The sequence below is a fragment of the Salvia miltiorrhiza genome, chromosome 3 (genome assembly GCF_028751815.1).
Source record: "Salvia miltiorrhiza cultivar Shanhuang (shh) chromosome 3, IMPLAD_Smil_shh, whole genome shotgun sequence".
NCBI classification, from domain to species: domain Eukaryota; kingdom Viridiplantae; phylum Streptophyta; class Magnoliopsida; order Lamiales; family Lamiaceae; genus Salvia; species Salvia miltiorrhiza.
The window spans coordinates 59,488,792-59,512,551 of NC_080389.1; the positions used below are offsets into that span (position 1 = coordinate 59,488,792).

The 23,760-nt window shown below is 36.7% G+C and overlaps 2 protein-coding genes across 4 annotated transcripts; both read right to left on the reverse strand.

The window, feature by feature from the left end:
• Window positions 1-744: 744 nt before the first annotated feature.
• LOC131014881 (putative late blight resistance protein homolog R1B-14) lies at window positions 745-5,232 on the reverse strand. Its single transcript, XM_057943017.1, has 4 exons — window positions 2,440-5,232; window positions 2,276-2,355; window positions 1,782-1,852; window positions 745-1,060 (listed from the first exon to the last, which is right to left on the reverse strand). Exon 1 carries the CDS (start codon window positions 5,129-5,131, stop codon window positions 2,555-2,557), a length of 2,577 nt encoding a protein of 858 aa, XP_057799000.1. The 5' UTR covers window positions 5,132-5,232; the 3' UTR covers window positions 745-1,060; window positions 1,782-1,852; window positions 2,276-2,355; window positions 2,440-2,554.
• Window positions 5,233-5,969: 737 nt separating this feature from the next.
• LOC131014872 (putative late blight resistance protein homolog R1B-8) lies at window positions 5,970-11,087 on the reverse strand. 3 transcript variants are annotated; one of them, XM_057943006.1, is made up of 3 exons: window positions 8,511-11,087; window positions 8,254-8,367; window positions 5,970-7,414 (listed from the first exon to the last, which is right to left on the reverse strand). In XM_057943006.1, exons 1-3 carry the CDS (start codon window positions 11,019-11,021, stop codon window positions 6,203-6,205), a joined length of 3,837 nt encoding a protein of 1,278 aa, XP_057798989.1. In that variant the 5' UTR covers window positions 11,022-11,087; the 3' UTR covers window positions 5,970-6,202. The 3 variants fall into 3 exon arrangements, with proteins under 3 accessions (XP_057798989.1, XP_057798991.1, XP_057798990.1); XM_057943008.1 differs by lacking the exon at window positions 8,254-8,367 and having other exon boundaries at window positions 5,970-7,405; XM_057943007.1 differs by lacking the exon at window positions 8,254-8,367.
• Between the last annotated feature and the right edge of the window lie 12,673 nt (window positions 11,088-23,760).

Sequence of the window (23,760 nt, forward strand, 5' to 3'; positions counted from 1 at the left end):
AAAAATATGGTGAAGCTATGAAGAAACTTTTAGCCCTGTGGCTAAGATGATTTCAATTCGATTGGTGATAGCGTTGGCGGCATCTCATGACTGAAACTGTGGCAACTAGACATAAAGAATGTCTTCTTGTACATAGAAATCGATAAGGACATCTACATGGAGCAGCCGCCATGTTATGTATCCAGTGTGCATCATGATTATGTTCGCAAGCTTAAGAAGGCACTTTACGATCTCAAGCAAGCTCCGCAAGCTCTGCAAACTTCTGAATACCTTCTCTTTTGTGCCTATAATGTATCAAATTCATATTCTAGTTTATTTGTTAAAAAATAAGGGAGCATATGGTTGTTCTTTTGTACATGGATGATATGGATGATATGATAATAACAGGAAAAAATGAAGTGAAAGTTGAAAAACTTCAAGACGAGCTGAAATAAGGTTCGACATCAAGAAGTTGGGAGAGTTGAGCCACTTCCTTGGCTTAGAAGTGAGCAATCAAAGTAATGGAATTTTTGTTTCTCAGGAAAGCTATGCCAAGAAGTTATCCGCTCGCTTTGGATTAAACCAAAGCACAATTTGTTCTACGCCTCTTGATGCAAATCTGAAGCTCAAGGGCCACTTCTGCCAAATCCTCAACCTTATCAAGCTCTTGTCGGAAGTCTTTTGTACTTAACTATAACAAAATCAGATATTGCTTTTTCTGTTGGATATGTTAGCGGATTTGTGCAATCACCACGAAAGCCTCACTTGGAAGCTACAAAAAGGATTTTGAAGTATATAAACTCAACTCCAGATTTGGGCTTATTCTTCAAGAAGAATGTTGAGATATCCTTAACAGGTTTTACGGATGCAAATTATGGAGGAGATTTAGATGACAGGAAATCAACAACAGGTTGTTATGTCTTTCTTTGTAGAGATACAAGTATTTCCTGGTGTAGCAAGAAACAAGATGTGGTGTAGCAAGAAACAAGATGCAGTTTTCTTATCAACTACGGAGGCGGAGTATAAAGCATCGGCACTTGCTTCTCAAGAATGCGTGTGGTTGCAATGGCTTGCTGATGACCTACATATTCCAATAATCAAGCAAACTGCAATTTTTGGAGATAATCAAAGTGCTATCAAACTTGCAAATAATCCAGTATGTCATGCAAGAACCAAGCACATTGAGATTGAACACCACTTTGTTCGAGAAATAGTTCTTGATGGCACAATCAAAACCATGGAAGTGCTAAGTCAAGAAAATGTTGCTGATATCTTTACCAAGTCGCTGCCTAAAAAATCGTTTGAGCTCCTGTGGTCCAAGTTAGGATTAATTTCCAAAAAATCACTTTAAGGGGTAGTGTGAAGAATTAAAGTTGCTTTTTTGGTTTTCAAATTGTGTTGTTCTACTCATCTCTAGAATTCTACGGATAATAACTCTTAGTTTCCCTACAGGCATTAATTAGTTCACTTTATCTTTTCTGTTTTCTATGGCACTAAGTAAGTGATCTAGATGTCTCTTTTGAGTAGTATAAATATTTGAGTTATTTGTGTAATATGTAGATCAATGAGAAGTAATACAAGTCTCTCCTTTTTTTCACCTCTCCACAATTTTTTCTCATCTACATTTTTGAGGATTTCATTCATGTTTTCGATTGTATTATTTCACTGTTGGGTTGTTCGTTCTCGGGCCAACAGATTCATACTCTGTTGTTTATCCAGTTTCTTCAATACATACATATATTATTAGTATGGAAATGAATGAAATTTCCAATTAATGCACAAAACTCAAATACAATTTTTACCTTAAAAGCAACATGCCTTGAGGAGTTACTAGACAATCGAATCGTGCAAGATGCTTTCTTCATTATCTCAACTAATCAACCAAAGGTCCAAAACACACAGATATCAGATAAAACATAGCAGGAATAAATCAACAATCCGAAAAAATGTCCAAATCATCAGAATAAACAGCAAAGAATAAAATAGAATTACTGACAGCGGAAAGAGAGCTCGGTTCGATATTTAGAAGCTTTTCTGATATGGGCATTTAGAGCAACGATTTTTAGAAAAGAATCAGCAGTTATTCAGCTGAAATTGAATGGAGTGAAAACCCTTAGTCGCTTTCTTCTTGTTCTACTGGATTCTCTAGTTATGAAGAAGAAAATTTGAGGGGAAAATAGATAAAAATCTGGAGAAGGTGGAATTGAAGACATGGATATACGAAAAGAAAACGACGGGATAATTATTGCAATAGAATGCAACAAAGAGTTGAAGTGGCCTAAATCCAAATTACTACCTTGCTCTCCTGTTTTGGAACCACACTTCAACCTGCCTAGGCCTCAGCCCCAATCTCTTCGCCAGAGCCATTGTTTGCTTCTGCAACAGCAAACATATGTGAGCTCGATTGATCGATTAGGTCAAGAAAAGGGGAAAGATTTTTGTTCTTCAAGGCGAACTTACTTGATTGAGTTGTAGTGCTCTTTGAAGCTTTCCTCGAGAATGGCGGATTGATCCTTGGAGAGGCGGAGCTTCTTCCTGGCGTTCTCGGCGTCAGAAAATTTTGTGATAAAGACTTCTATATAGTTCGAACATGAAGAGTATTATTTCCGTAGCTCTGTTGATCCTCATTTATTTGCTTGGCTGACTTCTCAAGATCCTCGTTACAATGATCCACTTCAATAAGTTCAAGTGTTGGAATTTCTCCTATACATTCTGGAATCTCCCTCAAATTCCAACAATACTGAAGCACTAGGCACTGGAGTCTTGGGAAGTGACTGCTCTCAGTTATCCAGTGCTGTAAATCTGAACCCTCAATTAGCAAAAACCTCAGCTGAGGAAATTCTCCATCAGCTGTTTCCCATGTGTCACCATCGCAAGCATAATCTCGTAGTTTAAGCACTTGTAGATTAGGCAACGAACCAACAACACTCATATATTCCCAAGGAAATCCCCTAGCCGCTAACGTCAACTTTTTTAGTGTCCGAGGGAAAGTTATCAGGTTATGCTCCACCCAAGGAAAACCGTAAAACCCATAGAGTTCCAACTTTTCAAGTTGATGCAGATGCTTGAGAAGATGGAGGTGATACCCTTTATTGCTTTTATACGCAAGTCCCAATCTTTTCACATTAGGAATCATTTGCAAAATCTCTTCTGTCCATACAAGATCAATTATGTAGGAAAGACTTTGAAGATTTACTAATGGAAGGTTTGATCCATCTGGGGGATGAGGTAGCATATAAAGATCATAGAGGACAATATGCCTTAACTGAGGCATCCTCCAAATTTCCAATGGCAAAGAGAAATGAGATACATCTTCATCACTAATAAATTTATGCCAGCTGTTAGTGGTTGGAATAATGATTAAGGTTTGAAGATTCAGAAGATTAGATATGGCTGATGGAATACTGGAAGAACAATTTAAAGCAAGATATCTAAAATGAAACAACTCAAATACTTGGGAAGGGAGGTCTTTAGAGTTGCCACCCACAGCATCCAATATCCTAAGCAATCTAAAACGTCGTAGAAACTCTGGCGAACTAGGGAAACTCCAGAGTTCGAAGCATAGCATGGTACGGATGGTTGGACACCAGAAGTCATCTATATCAGAAAGCCTGAAACTGATGCGTCGCTCATTTATCATGCCTTGTCGAACAACACGACTATCCGCAACACGAAGAAACCTCTCATCATGAGCTTTCCTTATGCACAAGTCTCGTACCATATCATGGAGGCTGCAACACTTGATTTTACCATCACTCTTCCTACTTGTCACAGTTACAAGATTCCTCTTGACTAGATCCTCCAAATACTCCTCTGCCTCCTCTTCCAAGCTTTTACTGCATCCATTTTGATGCTTCAAGAAACCCTCAGCTACCCATAATTTAATAAGTCTTGAAGCACGAATAATTTCATCTTCTGGAAACACTCCAATAAATAGAAAACACGGCCTCAAATGATGAGGCAAGTGCGTGTAACTCAAAGATAATATCCTCTCTAGCTCTTCACCAACACTTGGATTTACATTTTTGGAAATTTCCTCCCAAGAGTATTGAGTCTTGTTGACTGCAGACAGGAATCCAGCAACCAAGACAACAGCAAGGGGTAGCCCTGCACAGCTTCTTGCAATCTCTTTCCCGACATGTTCCAACTCAGGTGGGCAATTGCAGTTTGCAAACACCTTTCCCTTAAGCAAATCCCAACTTTGAGAATCATCCATGAACCTCATCTCATGAGGAGGACTATTAGAGTCGGGATAAGTGGCTATATCCCGTAGCCTTGTGGTTAACATGATTCGACTTCCATTACCATCATCCGGGAATATATTCCTCACATCATCCCAAACCTTTGTGCTCCAGACATCATCCATGACAATGAGATATCTCCTACCCTTCAATTTTTTGTACACTTTCACCGCCATTGTAGAATAATCAGTCTCCTCTCTACGCATTTGTTCTTCTCTCAATTCCATTGAATCTTCAACACCCAAACACATTCTTTGTTCAATCAAGTTTATTGAATATAGAACATCAAAAAGAACTTTCCGCGCACTGTAATCTTGTGATACTGTGAGCCAAACACGAACGTAAAAATGCTCGACAACTAGTAGATCATCATAAACATTTCTAGCAAGAGTAGTCTTACCTATCCCACCCATACCCACTATGGGGATGACTTGCAGTTTGGATGACAAACCACAAAGCCGATCCTTAATTGCCATAACGTCGTCGTCTAAACCAACCACCGCACTGTTTCCAGTAGTTGCAGCTCTTGATGAAGATGACGATGAGACAACAAGACGTGAGTGAGCAGGTCCCTCGTCTATCAAATCCCCAGCCATCAAACATAACTTTAGAGTTACATTTCTGAGCTGGTCTTCAAATTTCACGTTTGACGGCTTAATCCATCTACAGTATGACAGCTGGGACATATATAGTTCGATAATATCTTCAGCTTCATGAGCTACGTCCCTCATCTTGACTTCCCAACACTTGGATTTCTCTGGAAAATCTTGGAGGAACAATAGCAAGAAATTGACGTACTCGTGGATGGATCTAATATTTTCTCCCGCGTCGATAGAAAAGTGAGATTTGTGTTTATTGATAGTAAGATGTGTAGTTTGAGAAAGGGAAGCAAGAGCGGCATACGCTGCCATACTGGGCGATCGCCGGAGTTTTGCTCTTAAATTTTGTGTGGTGACGAGAGAAAAAAGAGAGGGTTGACTTACTCTCTGAATCGGTGATAAATATGTGTAGACTCAACACAAGGGTGGCAAAATGGGTTCAATTAATCGATTATAACCGTAATCGAATCGAATTTTCAGTTAATCAATAAATCGATAATCAATTTTTATTGGTTTTCGATTATTTCTAAAATTCAGTTAATCGTTCGATTTTCGAATTCACTAAAATTCAGTTAATCGATTTAAATGGTAACCGATCGGTTAAAACCAATTAATCGAATTAATAATTAAAATATTTTATTTTATTTTATTTTAAAAATAAAAATTAAAGGTTTTTTTTCTTTATATACTAGCAAAAAGAGCGTACATTTTTTCTTTATATGGGTGGAGTATTATTTTAGTATTATCTTATTTGATTAAATAAAAATATAAATTATAATGTTTATTTATATTTAATTTTTCAATGAAAAATTTGGTCTATTTAATTATATTATCTTTTACAATATTTTTTAGAAAATCTATTAATTTATTGCTTCTACTAAATATAATTTATTGGATAGATATATTTATTTATAAGCCTTATCAATAGTTATAGATATATATCACATAGTTTTAGTGTAATATCTAATGAATTAATATATTTATATAAATATATCATATGTAAAATAAATTTATAAAACATATAATAGAGATAAAATAGGCAATTCACAGGTTGTGCTCTAGACACTTTTTATATTAGTATAAATAAAATTTCACGTTTCTGTATATAAAAAAAATGTATTATGTAAGCGTAAATAACAGGTTGGTGGAGTGGATAGCAAAAGGTTATTCTTTTTTTTTTTTTTTAATTGAACAATTCGGTTATCTGTGGTTAATTGGTTAACGGATCGAATGGTTGACCCGTGACTGAACCGATTACAAGCCGGATACTATATGTTTGCAAATTGCGAAAAGTAGCGAGCTAATCAGTTTGGCAGAGATTAATTACAAGTGATACAATCATACAAAAACAAATTTTCCATCTTCCCAATTGAAACTGATCATTCATCGAGCCTTGTAGAAGATCAAGTTCATCAATAACATGAAGAAACTTGTCTTGGTAGGCTCTGCAGCCTCTGCTGGTCGCTCTGCTGGTCGCTCACAAATACGACGAATCCACTCATCCTGAGCTTTTCTTATGCACAAGTCTCGCAACATATAATGGAGGCTGCAATACTTGATTTTTCCATTACTCTTCCTGCTACTCACAGTCACAAGATTTCTCTTGACAAGATCCTCCAAATACTCCTCCGCCTTCTCTTTCAAGCTCTCACTGCATCCATTCTCATGTTTCAAGAAGCCCTTGTCTACCCATAACTCAATGAGTTTTGAAGCATGGATGCCTTCTTTATTTTTTGCAAATTCTCCCATACACAGAAAACAGGGCTTTAAATGACGAGGCAACTGTGTGTAACTGAAAGATAGTATCTCCCGCAAAGGTGGGCCAAAATTTGGATTTATTTTTTTGGAAATTTTATTCCAAGAAGCTTCGGTCTTATCTACTGCAGACAGAACACCAGCAATCAGGACGACACCGAGGGGTAGTCCTGCACATCTTTGTGCAATCTCTTTCCCGATGTCTTCCAACTCAGAAGGGCAATTTATGTTTTCGAACACCTTTTGCTTAAGCAAATTCCAACTTTGATAATCATCCATCAACTGCATCCGATGAAGAAAGTTCCCAGAATTGTCATAAGAACCTGCATCTGCCAACCTTGTGGTTAACATGATTCGACTTCCATTTTCGTCATTGGGGAATATATTACTGATACCACCCCACACCTCTGTGCTCCAAACATCATCCATTACAACGAGATACCGCCTACCCATCAACCTTTGATGTATTTTATTTAGCATTTCAGGTTCACGAATCTTCTCTCCAGACATATGTTCATCCAACAACTCCATTGAATCTAAAAGGCCTAAAAGAATTTGTTTTCTCAACCTAAGTGTACTATAATCCAGTGATAATGTGAGCCAAGCGCGAATCTCAAAATGCTCCAAGAGTAATGGATCATAGTAAACAGTTCTAGCAAGAGTGGTCTTACCTATACCAACCAGACCCACTATCGAGACAACTTGGAGCTGGGATGACAGTCCACAAAGCTGCTCCTTTATTGCCACCAGATCATCGTCTAAACCAATCACTGCAGCATTTCTCAAAGTTGCAGGTCTTGATGGTGATAGAGCCATCCGTTTGTAAAATAACTGAATCTCCTGCCACAAAAAGTTCAATGATGACTTATGTTTCATTGTCATATGTATTGAGTGACATCAGTACATAATGAAGATTGTTACACTCATCAAAGTGTAGTTTAAGAAAGAGTTCCATCATGTTAATCGAAGCATGTTAACAAAGAGACGCAGAATTAGTGGGATTTGTATATCATATAAAACTATTCGACTACGGACTACCAAATACCAGTATATGGCAAGCAAAACTGCAGACCAAAGGTTTATTTTTAAACTATGTATAGTCTTCCAATTTCATATTATTAACACACGCTCAGTGTATTTGACAACATAAAAAATATGCATTGATTGATATTCTTGGAATAAAAATGTACAAGAAAAATGCCTCCTTTCCAACATTGCCATTTATGAATGACTATATTTTTGTCATTGTGAACAGGAAGAATTGAGCAATAACAATTATTTTTCCACTTAATTTTGTCATCCCCCCCCCATTATCCTAGCATTATGAGGTGCTAGTGCTACATAAAATAATGACAAAATATCTAAATCCGTATATTAATTAAACAAGAATCTTTACATTTGTTTCAAAATAATTAGCAGTAACAGTACTAAATATTGCCGCTATAAACACTTGTATAGTGTCAATTATATATTCTTCCAAGTGCACAAAGAGAGGAATAATGATTATTGATAAGTTGGTTTTCTTTGTTCCAAAAAGGACACTCTATTTGTAAATTCAACACTATCAATTTATGTTAACGTGATGTAATCAGATATAACACGCTTATCAGTTATCTCCTCAAAAAGAAAAAATAGGAGACATCATATAACATTTATTTTAGACATATGTGTAGGTATACCATAGGGTATGCAATAGGATATCTCAACTTAGAGATGTAGGTGGTAATCATCAAATCTACGACCTTTCTGTCACAAACAAGCCAATCCACCACTAGCCACTCCACCGAGGGCATCTAATATAACTTGACAAAGAAGAATCGGGGTAAGAGGGGCTTGCTTATATACCAAAAATTACTTTCTATGACTTAAATGCTAGTCTTGTTTTTACATGTATCAAAAAAGTTTTGAAATTGTTCAAGGATGGTGGGATTCTAACCTCATGGCCAGCAAGAACTTGTAGATCATAATTTCCATAACTCTCTTGATCCTCTTTTATTTTCATGGCTGATTCCACAAGAGAATTTGTACAATAATCAACTTCAATCAGTTCAAGGGTTGGAATTTCTCCTATACCTTCTGGAATCTCTCTCAGATAGCAACAAGAACGAAGCACTAGGCGTCTGAGTGTTGGGAAAGGGTTGCTGTGAGTTATCCATTCCCGGAGATGCGATTCATCAATTAGCAAAAATTTCAGCCGAGGAAAATCTTCATCAGTTGTTTCCCATGTTTCACCATCACAAGCGTTACCTAGTAGTTTAAGGATTTCCAGATTAGGCAATGAACCCACAATGGCCATATCTTTCCAGAGAAATCCCCCGCCTACTAATGTCAACTTCTTCAATGCACAAGGAAAAGTAGGACTTTGCCCCCTCCATGAAAAATCCCGATACCCAATCATTTTCAACTGTTCAAGTTGATGCAGATCTTTGAGATGATGGAGGTGATGGTCTTCATTGCTTGAATAAGTAAGTCCCAATCTCTTGACATTGGGAATTAATTGTAGGATCTTTTCATTCCATACAAGATTTTTGACAAGCAAAAGAGTTTGGAGATTTTCTAGAGGAAGATAAAATCCTTCCAGAGGATGAGGTAGCATATAAGGAGCATGGAAGAAAAGATGCCTTAGTTGCGGCAGCCTCCAAATTTCCAATGGCAAAGAGCGGCGTACACCATCATCATACCTTCGTCGTAGCTTTCCAAACTCTAGATGAATGACTAATGTTTGAAGATTCACAAGATTAGATACAGCGGATGGAATACTGAAAGAGCCCATTAAAGCAAGATATCTTAACCAATGCAGATCAAATAATTCAGTAGGTAGCTCTTTCAGGTTTACATGTAACGCATCCAATATCCTTAGCAATTTATAGCTTCCTAACATGGCTAGCCAACTAGGAAAAATCTTCATTTGGAAGCACAGAATGGTACGGAAGGTTGGACCCCAAATTTTATCTATATCAGAACGACTGAAACTGATGCGTCGCTCATTCATCAAGCCTTGTGGAAGATCACGCCCATCCATAACATGAAGAAACTTCTCTTCGCGGGCTATCCTTATGCACAAATCTCGTACCATATCATGGAGGCTGCAGCTCTTGATTTTCCCATTAGTTTTCCTACTAGTCACAATCACAAGATTTCTCTTTACAAGATCATCCAAACACTCCTCTGCCTCCTCTTCCAAGCTTTTACTACCTCCGTTTTGATGCTTCAGAAAACCCTCAGCTACCCACAACCTAATTAGCCTTGAAGCACGAATACTTGCATCTTCAAGAAAACCTCCAATAAACAGAAAACACAGTCTTAAATGATGAGGCAAGTAGGTATAGCTAAAAGAGAGTATCTCCTCTAGTTCCCAACCAACAACAGGATTTACATTTTTGGCAATTTCCTCCCAAGAAGCTTTAGTCCTGATGACTGAAGACAAGACTCCAGCAGCTAGGACAACAGCAAGGGGTAGCCCCGCGCACCTTCGTGCTATCTCTGTCCCAACGTCTTCTAAATCAGGCGTGCAATAGCCGTCTGTGAATACCTTCAACCTAAGCAAATCCCAACTTTGAGAACAATCCATTAACCTCATATCATGAAGAGGGCCAGCAGTGTCAGGATAACTGGCCACATCCAATTGCCTTGTAGTTAGCATGATTCGACTTCCATTCTTGTCATCCGGGAACATATACCTTACATCATCCCAAATATTTGTTCCCCAAACATCATCAATCACAATGAGATACCTCCAACCCTTCAATTTTTTATACACTTTCAATTCAATATCAGATTCATCAATCACATCTGCTGACATTTGATCTTCTAACAATTTCATTGAATCTAAAAGAAGTTTCCTGAACCTATGCGGACTGTAATCTTGTGATGCCACAACCCAAGCACGAATATCAAAACGCTCAATGATTAATTGATCGTCGTAAACAGCTTTAGCAAGAGTGGTTTTACCTATTCCACCCATACCCACGATGGGGACGACTCGAAGATTGGGTGACTGTCCGCAAAGCCGTTCCTTTATTGCTGTGATGTCGTCGTCTAAACCAATCACTGCGTCGTTGCCAGTTGATGCAAGCCTTGATGACGATGATGAAGATGCAGGTAGATAAGTAGGTCGCTCTTCCATGACTTCGCCCGCGACTAAACCAATTTCCTCCATCACATTTTGGAGCTGGTCTTCCAATTTGACGCGTGATGGATGACGCTGAATTCGGTGACAGATAAAAACTTCAATAATATCCTCGATTTGATAAGCTGCGTCCCTGATCCTTCCTTCCCAACGGTTGACTTTCTGTGGAAAATCTTCAAAGAACAATAGCAAGAAACTGACATAGTCGTGGATTGATCTAACTTTTTCTTCTGCTTCGGAAGAAAAGAGAGATTGATGTTGATATGTATTGAGATGTGTAGTTTGAGCAAGGGAAAGAAGAGCAGCATAAGCTGCCATACTGATGCTGAGTCTATGTGCGAGAGAGAGAGAACCGACACTCCAGAGTCGACACAGAGGGGAGAGAGATTTTGACTTATTAAATACTACTATGTCAGAAAATTAAACAAATAAGGGTCAAAATTCTTCAATGAATTATGATTTTTTAAAATTTGAAATAAAATACATTATTATTTTTTATTTTTTTCTATTTTTCTCAAGGGCATAAAATGCCCCAAATAAAAACTGATTTTAAGCTTTTAAATTAAATTTTTTGATACCCAGACATAAAGGATAATAAGGGTTAAATAAAGTGGTTGTATCTATGAATTGAAAATCCATCACACTTAAGTATCAAAAAAAAAAAAAAAAAAAAAAAATCGCTTTTCTCTCTTCCTCTGAAACCCTTGGCGATTAGGTTTTAGGAGCGGTGTTCTTCCTTTTCTCTTGAGAGTTTGTCTTCCTCTTTCTCTGTTGGTGAGGGTGCTTTTGGTTGTCTGGTGTGATGGATCCCGAAGAAATTGCTAAACGCGTGGCTGATCTTCGTTTATCAGCAGAGGCAAAATCGAAAGTTGTATTGCTCTCTGCTTCGGAATCTGCCCTTGGTGATAAGAGGGCGATGAAACTCATCCTTGGCAAAGTTTTCTCAGACCGCTTGATTAATCGAGAGGCTTTACGAGACAATCTCCCTAATCTTTTGAGGCCGAGGGGGCTAATGGAAATCGAGCTTGTGGGAAGAAATATTTTTGCTATTTCGCTGGATCTGGAATCTGATCGAGCACGGATCCTTGCGGAGGGACCATGGCATTTCTTCAATGAGCTTATGATTCTGAAAGAAACTGATTCGATGCTTACTGCTACAAATGCCCAATTTGATCAAGTATCTTTTTGGGTACAACTTCACAATATGCCAGTGGCTTGTATGACTCCCCAAATTCTCCGGCGTGTGGGTAGTCAGATTGGCAGAGTTACTGAGGTTGATGACAATGGGGGAATTTGTATGGGACGCTATGGTCGTGTGAGGGTTACGAGATCGATTTTTGAGCCGCTTGTCCGGTGTGTTCCGATCAAGGCTGAAGGAAAGGATGAGGATGCGATGGTTCTGGTTTTGTATGAACGCCTTCCAGACCATTTTTGTTTCGGCTGTGGAAAGCTTGGGCATTACCTTAAAGATTGTGATGTTAGTGATGTTTTTAAGGAAAATCCCATGTTCGGTAATTGGCTTAAAGCAGGTAGGGGTGTGGATTACAGGAGAAATTCCCATACACGTCCTACTCCAAGAGCTACCACGGGGGGGGTATTTAATACCCCTCGTGAGATTCCACGAGGAACTCGGCATCTTTCTATTCTCAATAACCAGGGCTCAGGGTCCCAAAATACCACCCAATACTCATCGGAAGAAGGTGAGGTTAATACCAAACAGGTCGATGAGACTGTTATTCCCACGGAGGTTTCCGGTGAGACTAACGTTTTGGTGGGAACCGATAATATTGACGAAGGGGCGTCTACTGCTATGTTTGTTGAGGTACCAGTAAAAGAGCTCGGGGTGGGGAGCCAAGTTATGATAGAGGCGCAGCCTAAAGAGAAGGATCCCCTTTGCCAAAAAGAACTAGTTGGCCCTACACATAACAAACAGGGCATAATTCACTCAGCAAAAGCCAAACTCAACCCTAAAAGTACAGGCTGGAAGAGGCTGGCGAGAGGCCCGGGCTCTGGGTCACAATTTAGTAAAGTCAGGAAAAGCGAGGATAAGAAAGTTGGGACCAAAAGACATGAGGCTTCTGATGGTAATTTGGAAGACATGCAACCTAAACAAAAACAGAAAATCATTAAGTCAAGAATTGAGGAGGTTGTGGACGATGACTTAACGGCGGAGGCTGCGGAGCAGCCCCGCCGAGTATTATGAATTGTATTGTTTGGAATGCTAGGGGGTTAGGGAGCTCCCGAGCATTCCATGAGCTCCGCCGGTTGGTTACTGGCTTCTCCCCACATTTGCTGTTTATCAGCGAGACCAAGGTCAATACCATGAAAAGCAAATGGTGGCGAACTAATCTTAATTTTGATGGACAATTTGTCGTTGATTCTAGAGGTGCTAGTGGTGGTTTGATGCTTCTGTGGAAACACCCTTGTGTGGTCGATATTCGTAGTTATTCTATGGGACATATTGATTGTATCGTTCTTTTTAATGACATCAAGTGGAGGTTTACTGGTTTTTACGGAAACCCGGAGACTAAAAATCGTAAGAACTCTTGGGAACTCTTGAAGAGGCTTGCTTGTTGTGGTTTTCATGATTTACCCTGGATTGTGGGAGGAGATTGTAATGAAATTCTGAGCCAGAAAGACTGTTGTGCCAGGAGCCGCCGGCCATGGTCGCAAATGCGTGATTTTAGTCGGACTCTCCAGTTTTGTGGCCTTCAAACTCTCTCATGTGAAGCACAGTTTACTTGGTTTAACCATCGGAAAAATGAGGAGGCTCGCTCTCTTAAGCTGGACCGTTTTGTCTGTAATCGGGGGGCTATGGATGTCTTCGATTTCCAGATTGTTCGGGCCCTTGATCCGCACATGTCTGACCACTTACCTCTCCTTCTCAAGATGGAGAAGATGGAGGATCGTGTGGAATTGGGAAATGGTTATAAGCGCTTCTATTTTGAACAAAAGTGGTTTGTGGATAAGACTTTTGCGGCTGATTTTCTCACTCAATGGAGCAATCTGGGTATGGCTTCACTCAAAGAACGACTTGATGGCTGCCAACAATTCCTTACGTCCTGGTCTAAGAAGAAATTCGAAGCCCCTTCCCGCGAATTGGCTGCTCTCCGTAAGAAAAGAGCTAAGCTGTTGCAGTCCCAATTCTTGGATAAACATTTTGATGTCAAGTTGAAGAAACTCACGAAAGATATCGAACGTATGGCTGAGGCGGAAGAGATTCATTGGAAACAACGTTCTCGTGTTAATTGGCTCGGATTGGGGGATAGAAACTCTAAATACTTTCATTCCTTTGCGAGCAAAAGGAAAAAACAGAACACTATTCATTATTTGGTTAACAAGGAGGGAGTTTTGGTTAAGAATGATCGAGAGATGGCTGATGTGATTAAAGACTACTTTTATGAGCTTTTTTCTTCGAATTCTCCCACGCCCGACATGCTTTCTGAAGTGACAGATTCAGTTTCTACCGTGTTAGGTGAGAAAGCACGGGATGATCTTTGTGCTCCATTTTCTAAAGCTGAGGTTCGAAAGGCTGTTTTCCAGATGTTTCCGCATAAGGCGCCGGGCCCCGATGGCTTTCCTCCCCTGTTCTTTCAGAAATTCTGGGGTGAGATCGGGGATTCTGTGACTAATGATGTGTTGTGTGTTCTGAATGGCAAAGCCAATATTTGTGATTGGAACAAGACGCTGATAGTGCTTATCCCAAAGATTTTGAAACCGATTGCTGTGAAAGACTTCCGCCCCATTAGCTTATGCAACACTTCTTATAAGATCGTTGCTAAGACTCTGGCCAACAGATTGAGAGGCTTCCTGCATTCAGTGATTGATGAATCGCAAAGTGCTTTTGTCCCGGGGCGCCTTATTTCTGATAATATTTTATTGGGGTACGAGTGTATGCATTGGCTTCGACACAAGAATCAGGGCTTTGAGGGTTATGCAGCTGCTAAGCTCGACATGAGCAAAGCTTTTGACCGTGTAGAATGGAGATTTATCAGAGATATGATGGAGGTTTTGAGATTTCCGATTCATCTTGTGGATTTGGTGATGCTCTGCATTTCTTCAGTGGAATTCTCTTTTGTGGTGAACCGTAAAGTGTACGGGTCTCTCTTCCCGACACGGGGTCTGCGCCAGGGTTGTCCTCTTTCCCCTTTTCTCTTTGTTATTTGTGCTCAAGGCTTTTCTTCACTTCTTCGCAACTATGAAAATCAGGGTTTATTCAGCGGGATTTCTATTGCTAGACACTGCCCCCCTATTTCCAATCTTTTTTTTGCTGACGACAGTCTTGTTTTCTTCAAGACAAACATGGAGTCGGTCAATGGTTTGAATGATATTTTGAGGAAATATGAAGCTGCTTCAGGGCAAGTGATTAATTTTGACAAATCCTCAGTTGCTTTTAGTCCCAATACGAGTTCAGCGGATAGTAAGATGGTCACTAGTATTCTGGGTATTAAACAGACCCAGGGCCACGTGATGTACCTCGGTCTTCCTACTTTTGTTGTGAGGAAAAAGAAGCTTCAGTTTGAGTATATTCGCGATCGTGTGCTCAAGAAAATCACCGGATGGGACCAAAAGCTTTTTTCAACAGGAGGAAAAGAAGTTCTTATTAAGTCGGTCCTCCAATCCATCCCGACTTATGCTATGGCTTGTTTTCGCCTTCCGGGGGGTGTTTGTTCGGATATTGAGAGGGCTTGTAGCAACTTTTGGTGGGGTGAGAAAGATATCGGTAAATGCATGCATTGGGCCTCTTGGGATAAACTTTGTTCGCCCAAGTCTAGGGGTGGGCTGGGCTTCCGCAAGTTAGCTGCTTTTAACCAAGCTTTGCTTGCTAAGCAAGCTTGGAGAATCATCAAAAAACCTGACTCCCTTCTGGCTCGTATTCTGCAGAAACGGTACTTCAAGGATGGCAACTTTTTGGCTGCTCGGGTGTCACCAAACTCTTCTTTTACCTGGCGTTCCATCTGTTGGGGTAAAGAGCTCTTATTGAGGGGGCTTCGTTGGAAGGTTGGTGACGGAAAAAGTATCTCCGCCTTTGAGGATAGTTGGATTCCGGGCTTTGGTCCTTGCGGTGTCTGTCTGAGCCCGCTTTTTCAAGGGGCGACGGTCTCAGCTTTTCTTAACAATGATGGCGGCTGGAATTTAGCCAAGCTTTTTGAGGCCTTTCCAACTTATCTGCTTGACGCCATCCTTTCAATTGATCCTCTTCAGGCGAATGGGAGTGATTGTCGCTTTTGGACTTTTGATGAAAAAGGCCACTACTCCGTCAAATCTGGTTATCTGTGTGCGACTGATTTCTACGGAACTCCTGCCAACTCTTCCTCAACTGCGGGTTCAGAGTGGAAGAGATTGTGGGCTCTTAATCTTCCTCCTAAAGTCAAACATTTTGCTTGGAAAGCTCTCCATAATTTTCTGGCGACTGACCTTAACTTGGCACGCCACCACGTTCCAGTTAAAGGCATCTGTTCCTGGTGTTTAAAGAATTGGGGAAGCACTTCTCATTGCTTGATCTTTTGTGAGAAGCTGCGAAATGCTTGGAAAGATACGATCTTCTGGTCTAAACTTCGAAGATCTGGTCATCTCTCGCTTGTCGACTTGTGTGGTGTTATTTTTGATGAATGGGGCAAAAAGGGTCTGGAAAGTTGGATCTTCAAGCTGTGGCGAGCTTGGAAGTTTCTCTGTGATTTGAGACATGGGAATATCAATGGAGATGTGCATGTTGATCTTTTGGAAAGTGATAACTTGCTTTCCACTTTTCAGAAGTCTAGGAAACAAGTTCTTATCTCTCAACGAGCTCTTCCTCCAGAAGGTGATTCCAGCTGGTTCCCTCCTTCCCGGGGCCTTCTTCGTCTCGATGTTGATGTGGCGTATGATGCGGATGGGCTTAAGTTTGGTGTTGGTTTTGTTGTGCGTGACCCACAAGGTGTGATTATTGCGGCTGCTTGTCAACCTATCGGGTTTACAGCTACTGTCTTGTTGGGAGAGCTTCAAGCTATGATGCTTGCTGTTGGTTTCTGTTTGGAGAACGACATTGGACCGGTGGTTTTATTTTCGGATTCCTTGCTTGCTATCCATGTCCTTCATGATGATTTTTCTGGTTCAGACTCCCTCTGTGACGAGCTTTGGGAGGTTTTTAATTATGCCCGGAAGCATGTGGTGGTCGACTTTTTTCACGCCCGGCGTGAAGCTAATAGAGCGGCTCATGAGCTTGCTCGCTTTGCTGTTGTTTCTAATGATGTAATGATTTGGAAGTCGGGATTTCCTTCTTGGCTTCTAAATATTGCTCTTTCGGATATCAATATATGATAGTTTCTTTCTCAAAAAAAAAAGTATCAAAAAAATCTAAATCAAAAATTCTAAAATCAGCTTCTATTTGGAGCATTTCATACCCATAAAAAAATAAAAAAAAATTAAAAGATGGTTTATTTTTCAAATTTTAAAGGTCATGAGAAAAATCTAAATTCGTTGAAAGTTCGTGTATTTTACAGCAAATATCTCAATTAATAAATATACATATTTAACATAATCAAAATATAAATAAATACAATATATATTTTTAAAATAAAATATACATTAATTACTCAATAAAATTTCAAATTTAAAAACATAAATTTTCAACTTTGTATAAAGTGTAATGGTAATTATAATTACTAAATAATGGATAATGGCATTACACATATTACACGTCATAATAAATAAATATGTATATATATATATAGGGGTTGGCTACTGTGAGAGCGCATCTTAAAATAAGAAATAAGAGCAATTTTTAATGTATGAATTTTATGTAGAACACGTATGAATTCGCTGTATAAAGGTATGAATTTTGAAAAATAATTTTTTGTTACCTTTGGGATTCGAACTCAAGATGCTCTTATTTTAGCCCTTCCATATATATATAGGCAAAGGTTCAATGAAGAAGGCCTAAATGTAAGAAAGAAGAGAGAAGTAATCTCATCCGTTGATCTTATCTAATCTAACGGACATGATTTGTTCACGTCATGTTCAACGGATTTTTTCGTTGAACATATGGGGGGTCGAAACCCAGAACCCCCAAAAATATTGTATATGTTCACGAATGTTCAACGAAAAAATCCGTTGAACATGGCGTGAACAAATCATGTTCGTTAGATTAGATAAGATCAACGGATGAGATTACTTCTTTCTTCTTTCTTACATTTAGGCCTTTTTCATTGAACATATATAGGGTATGGATCCATGGAGAATTACTATAGTATAGAATAGAGAAAAAGTCAGGACCGTATGATCTACTTCATCCTACGGCCCTCTTTTATTCCAATTAGTATTTTTAAAATCGAAAAACATTTTAAAAAAGTGTTTAGAAATTCCGGAAGGGGTAAATTGGAATTTACCAATGAATGTAAATCAGTAAGTTTCAATTATTTCCGAAAATCACTCCTCCACCTTCTCTTCGAAAAATATTGTGGAAACTAGGGTTTTGGGATACGGAATAGCAACATCCATTACGTATAAACACAACGATTACGTTGCCGCACAACTTCTGCAGATTATCGAAGAAGGTAGAAAAACATCGGGGTTTTTGCAGAATCATCGGTGTTTCATTCGAAAGGTAAGTTCGAATCATTCAAATTTCAACATTACATTGTTCATTCGAAAGTAAAAATCACTCCAATATCATTTATAGATCCCTTTAAAACAGAACTGTAATTTTTGAGGTTTTTACTGTTTTCCAGAAAATCTATAGCCTAATATTGTATTATTCGACAATAAAAACATTGGAATGAGCATGGAATATTTCTATCTAACTAAATATGAGCCGATCTGTTTTTATATGTTCGAATAAACACAACGATTTTCACCAGATTATTTTTTGTTCGTATAATTCTCTTGCGTGTGTTGTTGGTGCGCCATTTTTAGCATTTTTTTTTTTGTTCTATTCTCTTCGCCTCTGGATTTGGAATCTATTAGGGGTTTATGTGAATTTAGTGAGATTTTGGGGGTTTTTTTTTTTGCTTATTTTGATGTTTTTGGTTGATTGATGCGCTTAGAAGCGAACAATGGGCACTTTTATTAGAACTGAGAATTGATTCTGGAATTCGAAGTTATTGCTTCAATTTCTTATTTTTGCTTTAATTCTACAATGAGAGAGATTGTTGAGGGAAAAAATTACAAGAAACTTAGGTACTTCCCCAAATAATAGAATTATGGGCTTTTCCAAGAAACCAATCAAAATTTTGTCAAATTCTGCTCCGAAAAGATCCTTTGACTTGGCTTTTCAACAAATGGTAAGCATCTATCCTTCTTCTGATATTCTATTATTGATTCATTTGCTTTCAAGCTTTTGGTTGTAGGTTTACTCATGTTAAACGGTGACCGCTTCTTGATTGAAAAATCATTGGACTTTTTGTTGTTTTTATGTTATGCTGAATTGGATTAAGTTCTAGGGTCCCAAAATAGTGCTTTTTTGTTGGTGAGTTAGCGATAGACATGGAAACTAGTTTGTAGATCGAAAAGGGTATAAATTTCGAATACTATTTATTCAGTAAATAATAATCTTTGTTCGGAAATAATTTATGTTTGTTCAGATATAAGACATTACTTGTTCAAAACTTGTAGGAGAGAGGTGCAGATGCCGTAGCTAGTGCTCCGGAAACGAACTGAAGGACGACGTTCTGAGCAAAGCTTCAAAGACTTATGAAGAAATGTCCATGGATCCAAATTTAAAGTAAATTTAATTTTGCTTGGGTGACTTCCGTGATGATGTATCGTACTTCTTAAGGATTTATTCGTTCTAATTTTTTGGGTGATATTGTTTGGACAAATGCAGCAATTTAGGTATTTTATGGATTACAATTGCAGATAATTGTGAGGAATTAAGTTTTGATGTTCTAAATTTTGTTAGCAATTTATTAGAAATTTAATGTTATGATTTGTTCGAATAAATATCAATGTTATTCGTTATAGGTATTGTTTATTATTCACAAAATTTGTACTGTTATTTAGTATGTATTGAAGATTCTTCACTTAATCATAATGGAGATTCAGTAAATGTAATATCAACTCACGAATATGATTCAATATTTTTTATGAATATGGTGTAAGAGTTTACTGAATAAGTAAAAAAACTTATCGAATAAGGTCAGATGAATATGATTCAATATTTTTTATGAATATGGTGTAAGAGTTTACAACGAATACGATTCAATATTTTTTATGAATATGGTGTAAGAGTTTACTGAATAAGTAAGAAAACTTATCGAATAAGGTGAGACGAATGTGATTCAATATTTTTTATGAATATGGTGTAAGAGTTTACTGAATAAGTAAGAAAACTTATCGAACAAGGTCAGATTTATACGAAGAAATCAATAAGTTATACTGAATAAATAATATAATAATATGAACAAAAATAGTGTTAAGCGAAACTAACAATAAAATCTCAGATAATTAAAAACGAATTATGCTTAATATAAACCTAGGTATTAAAAACGGCAAAAAATAAGTAGAAAACTAAAATATATATATATTAAATTTAACTACCTAAAATATCAAGATTCGGTCAACTATAATTACGTATTGGACGGTTACAATAAAAAATCCAATTACTAAGATGCCCTTTCATATAATAATCGATTACATTAAACTGAATTACCAAAACCGTCGGATCATCCATATCTAAGGGTGGATATTAATTCTCCATTCTCTAAAAAAGATGTATTCTCTATGGATCCATTCTATATATATATATATATATATATATATATATATATATGGGTCGCGGGCTACCATGAGAGCAACTCTTAGTATTTAATATAAGAATCATTTGTAGTCGTCGATCAGCTTGTATTTAACGGCTGAGATCTAAATTTCGATACTGATTAATTCCCACCATGGCACCATTTAATTCATCACATTACACGGTTTAAGGGTATAATTGGTATAAATCAATATTTGACTTTCAATGTATCTTGTACGTTCCCAAAGTTGGAGGTAACGAATTTTGGAAGATTTGGATTCCATATCCAAAACAAAATCTGTTGAAAATAATTGTCCATTAAATGTTAATGCATTTAATCATTAATTTGAATTAAATATAATATTTTATGCGTGTGTAAAGAATAACCTCTTCAATTACCGTGAATTTCAAAGCATAAAGAATATGAGTGTGAATTAAATATCATTTTTTTTGTGAATTTCAAAGCATAAAGGTTTGTTTAGGCACATTATCTCTCTACACATTGGAAAAAAATCAAAACCTCACAAATATTCTCTCAAATTGCCGGCAAAAACATACAGACTTCCGGCGATTAAGATTGAAAAGTTATTTTGTGATTTTCCCGTCGGTTGAGTCGGTTCGTAACAGTATTGATATGGCGATGACGAAGTCCGGCTGCGCAGGTTCCAAAATTTTTTATAGATCTATTATTTATTCTGAATGTCAGATTTTTCTCATAGTTTGGGCAAGTATGAATCGGTGGGACATTCTATTTCACCTTCATGAGGATCTGAATCTGAAAATGAAACGTAATATATTTTCAGCTTGGTTAAGGATACTATGAATTGCATTCAATATAAATGAATCCCACAAGTCAATCTTCAATAAATTAGTAAATTGTGAAATATTTTGGTGAGATGAGTGAAAGGAAGATTGAATATAATACTAACATTCAATATGTTATGAATATAATGAATGAAGTGTGATCACGATTTATATGACAAATCGCTAAGAATTATTAGCTACTGCTTAATAATGCATACGAAATTTATATAAGGATAAGGAGTATGAATTATTTTAACATATTTAATGAATTATAAAACGTGTATATAAAGTAAACTGTAAAAAAAAACTTAGCAACTGTCACGATTCTTAATATAACATTTAACAATTCATATGAATTCTTCTAACAATTCACGATTCTTAAAACTTAATTAGGAACTATCACAAAATTCGTTTATCTTGCATTCATAGTTCACGATACTGAATTCACCAATATATTTGGAGTACGAATCAAGAAACAGTAACATTGAGAAATCAAATATAGTTTTCAAAATTATTTGGAGTTTTAATCAACAAGTAATTGGAATTAATGTAATAATAAAAATTACGAAGAACAACACATATACCTGGGTGATCCATGATTATCTTTGATAAAAAAGTTGTGATGTTGAATGAACGTCTGACGACAGAGGAAATTGTGATTCACGTCTGTAGAAGAGAAGTCAACTAAAGCAATGACATGTTAATGGCTAATCATGAATTATCAAATATTTGTTTTGTTAAGATATGGAAGTAATTTTATTATTAAATCTAGTCAAATCCTTGTAAAACACGATTTGGTTTGTTAAGATTTAGTTTGTTAAGATTTGTTAAATTACACTAAACTCCTCATACTATATAGACGTGTTTTTGATGTATGAATTTTAAGATGATTTCAAGCCATTGGATCTTGCAGATCAAATGGACAAAAATAGTTCTTATTTTATACACTTAATATTGCTCTTATTATAGCCCCACCCTATATATATATATATATATATATATATATATATATATATATATATATATATATATATCTTCATACAAATATAAATAAAAAGTTGTAAAATTTAAACGAAAAGAGATTATTAAATATTTTAATATTTTTTATATTTATTCGTTTTAAATTTATTTTTGATAATTTTATATCATATTACAAACCACGAACTTAAATTTAAGATGCATATTGAATACTTAATAACTCAAATTTGACTATATTTAAAAAATAATTAAAATTTAAAGTGAGAGAGGGGGAATGAAAAAGTTGATGGGAGAGAAAAAAAAAATATTAGGAGGTGGGTATTTTTCATAGACATATTATGAGGGTGGGTACTTTTCCCTATTAACACTTTTTATTAAAAGAGAGAAAAGAAGAGGAAACCCCCATATTTTATACTATTATATAGATTAGTGAAGCTCTCATGTGTCCCAAAAGGTAAATATTACGTTCGATCACCATTGCTTCCCCTCACCAAGCAAACAAACAAAGATAAGAAATTCTATGATTATAAAATCAAAATAATTTGTTCAATTAGTTATTAAATATGATTTAAAAATTATAATTTGATTCTATATATTTATATTTTAAAAAAAGAATAAAATATGTATAAAATAAAATGAAGAGAAAAGGAGAATATTTACTTAAATGAAAATGAATCTGTGAAAAAGAAAATTACTAATAATCAAAGCTTCAAAAAACTCTTTGATTCCAAACTTTTGAATTTATGGCTTGTATTATGTTTTAGGAGTTGGAACTTGAAACAATGGAAACATCTTATTGATTGTTTATTATGTAAATGAATTATGTGTGGAGTATATTTGAATCTAATCGAATTGAATCAAATAGTAAGAAATTTTAAATTGAATATACTTAAAAAAAATTAAATAGACATTTGATTGATTCGAATTTTTGCAAATTAGTGTGCGAAACAAATACAAATCGCAAGTAAAATTTAAATATATTCAAATACCGATTCAAATTTATAAATATTTTATGAATATAAATCAAATAAAATGATATTCATTTCAATTTGATTCATTTACATTCATGGCATTATTCGAAATACTAGATAAGTTCCTACTAGTTTAAGCTGTGGTATCAACAAGTTTGAGTTGTGTGATATATCAACAACTAGAGCCCACCTCAGCTTCTCAGTTCTCTCTCTTATCCCCAACACTGCCTACTTGCATCATTACAAGATTGAGTGTACTCGCCGCCACGCTTCACTTATCTTTTCAATTATTTTTCAAGTATTTCACAGTATCTCTGCCTTTTCTAAAACTAGTACATTCGCCCGTTCAATGCACGGCAAACATAATTTTGCATCAAAATTAAACGATGTAGTGTGTGTATCGGTTAAACGATTAGGGGTTAATGTCTAAAACCGAAGGTCTTGGATTTGAGCCCCTGTGGCGCGGCCTTTAAATTTTTTTATTTAATCATGTTAATTTATCAAAAATAAATAAATTAAATGATGTATCAAATAAATAAAAAATAAATATTAAATATAGTTAGAATATAAGTAAATGTAAATTATTTTTTCT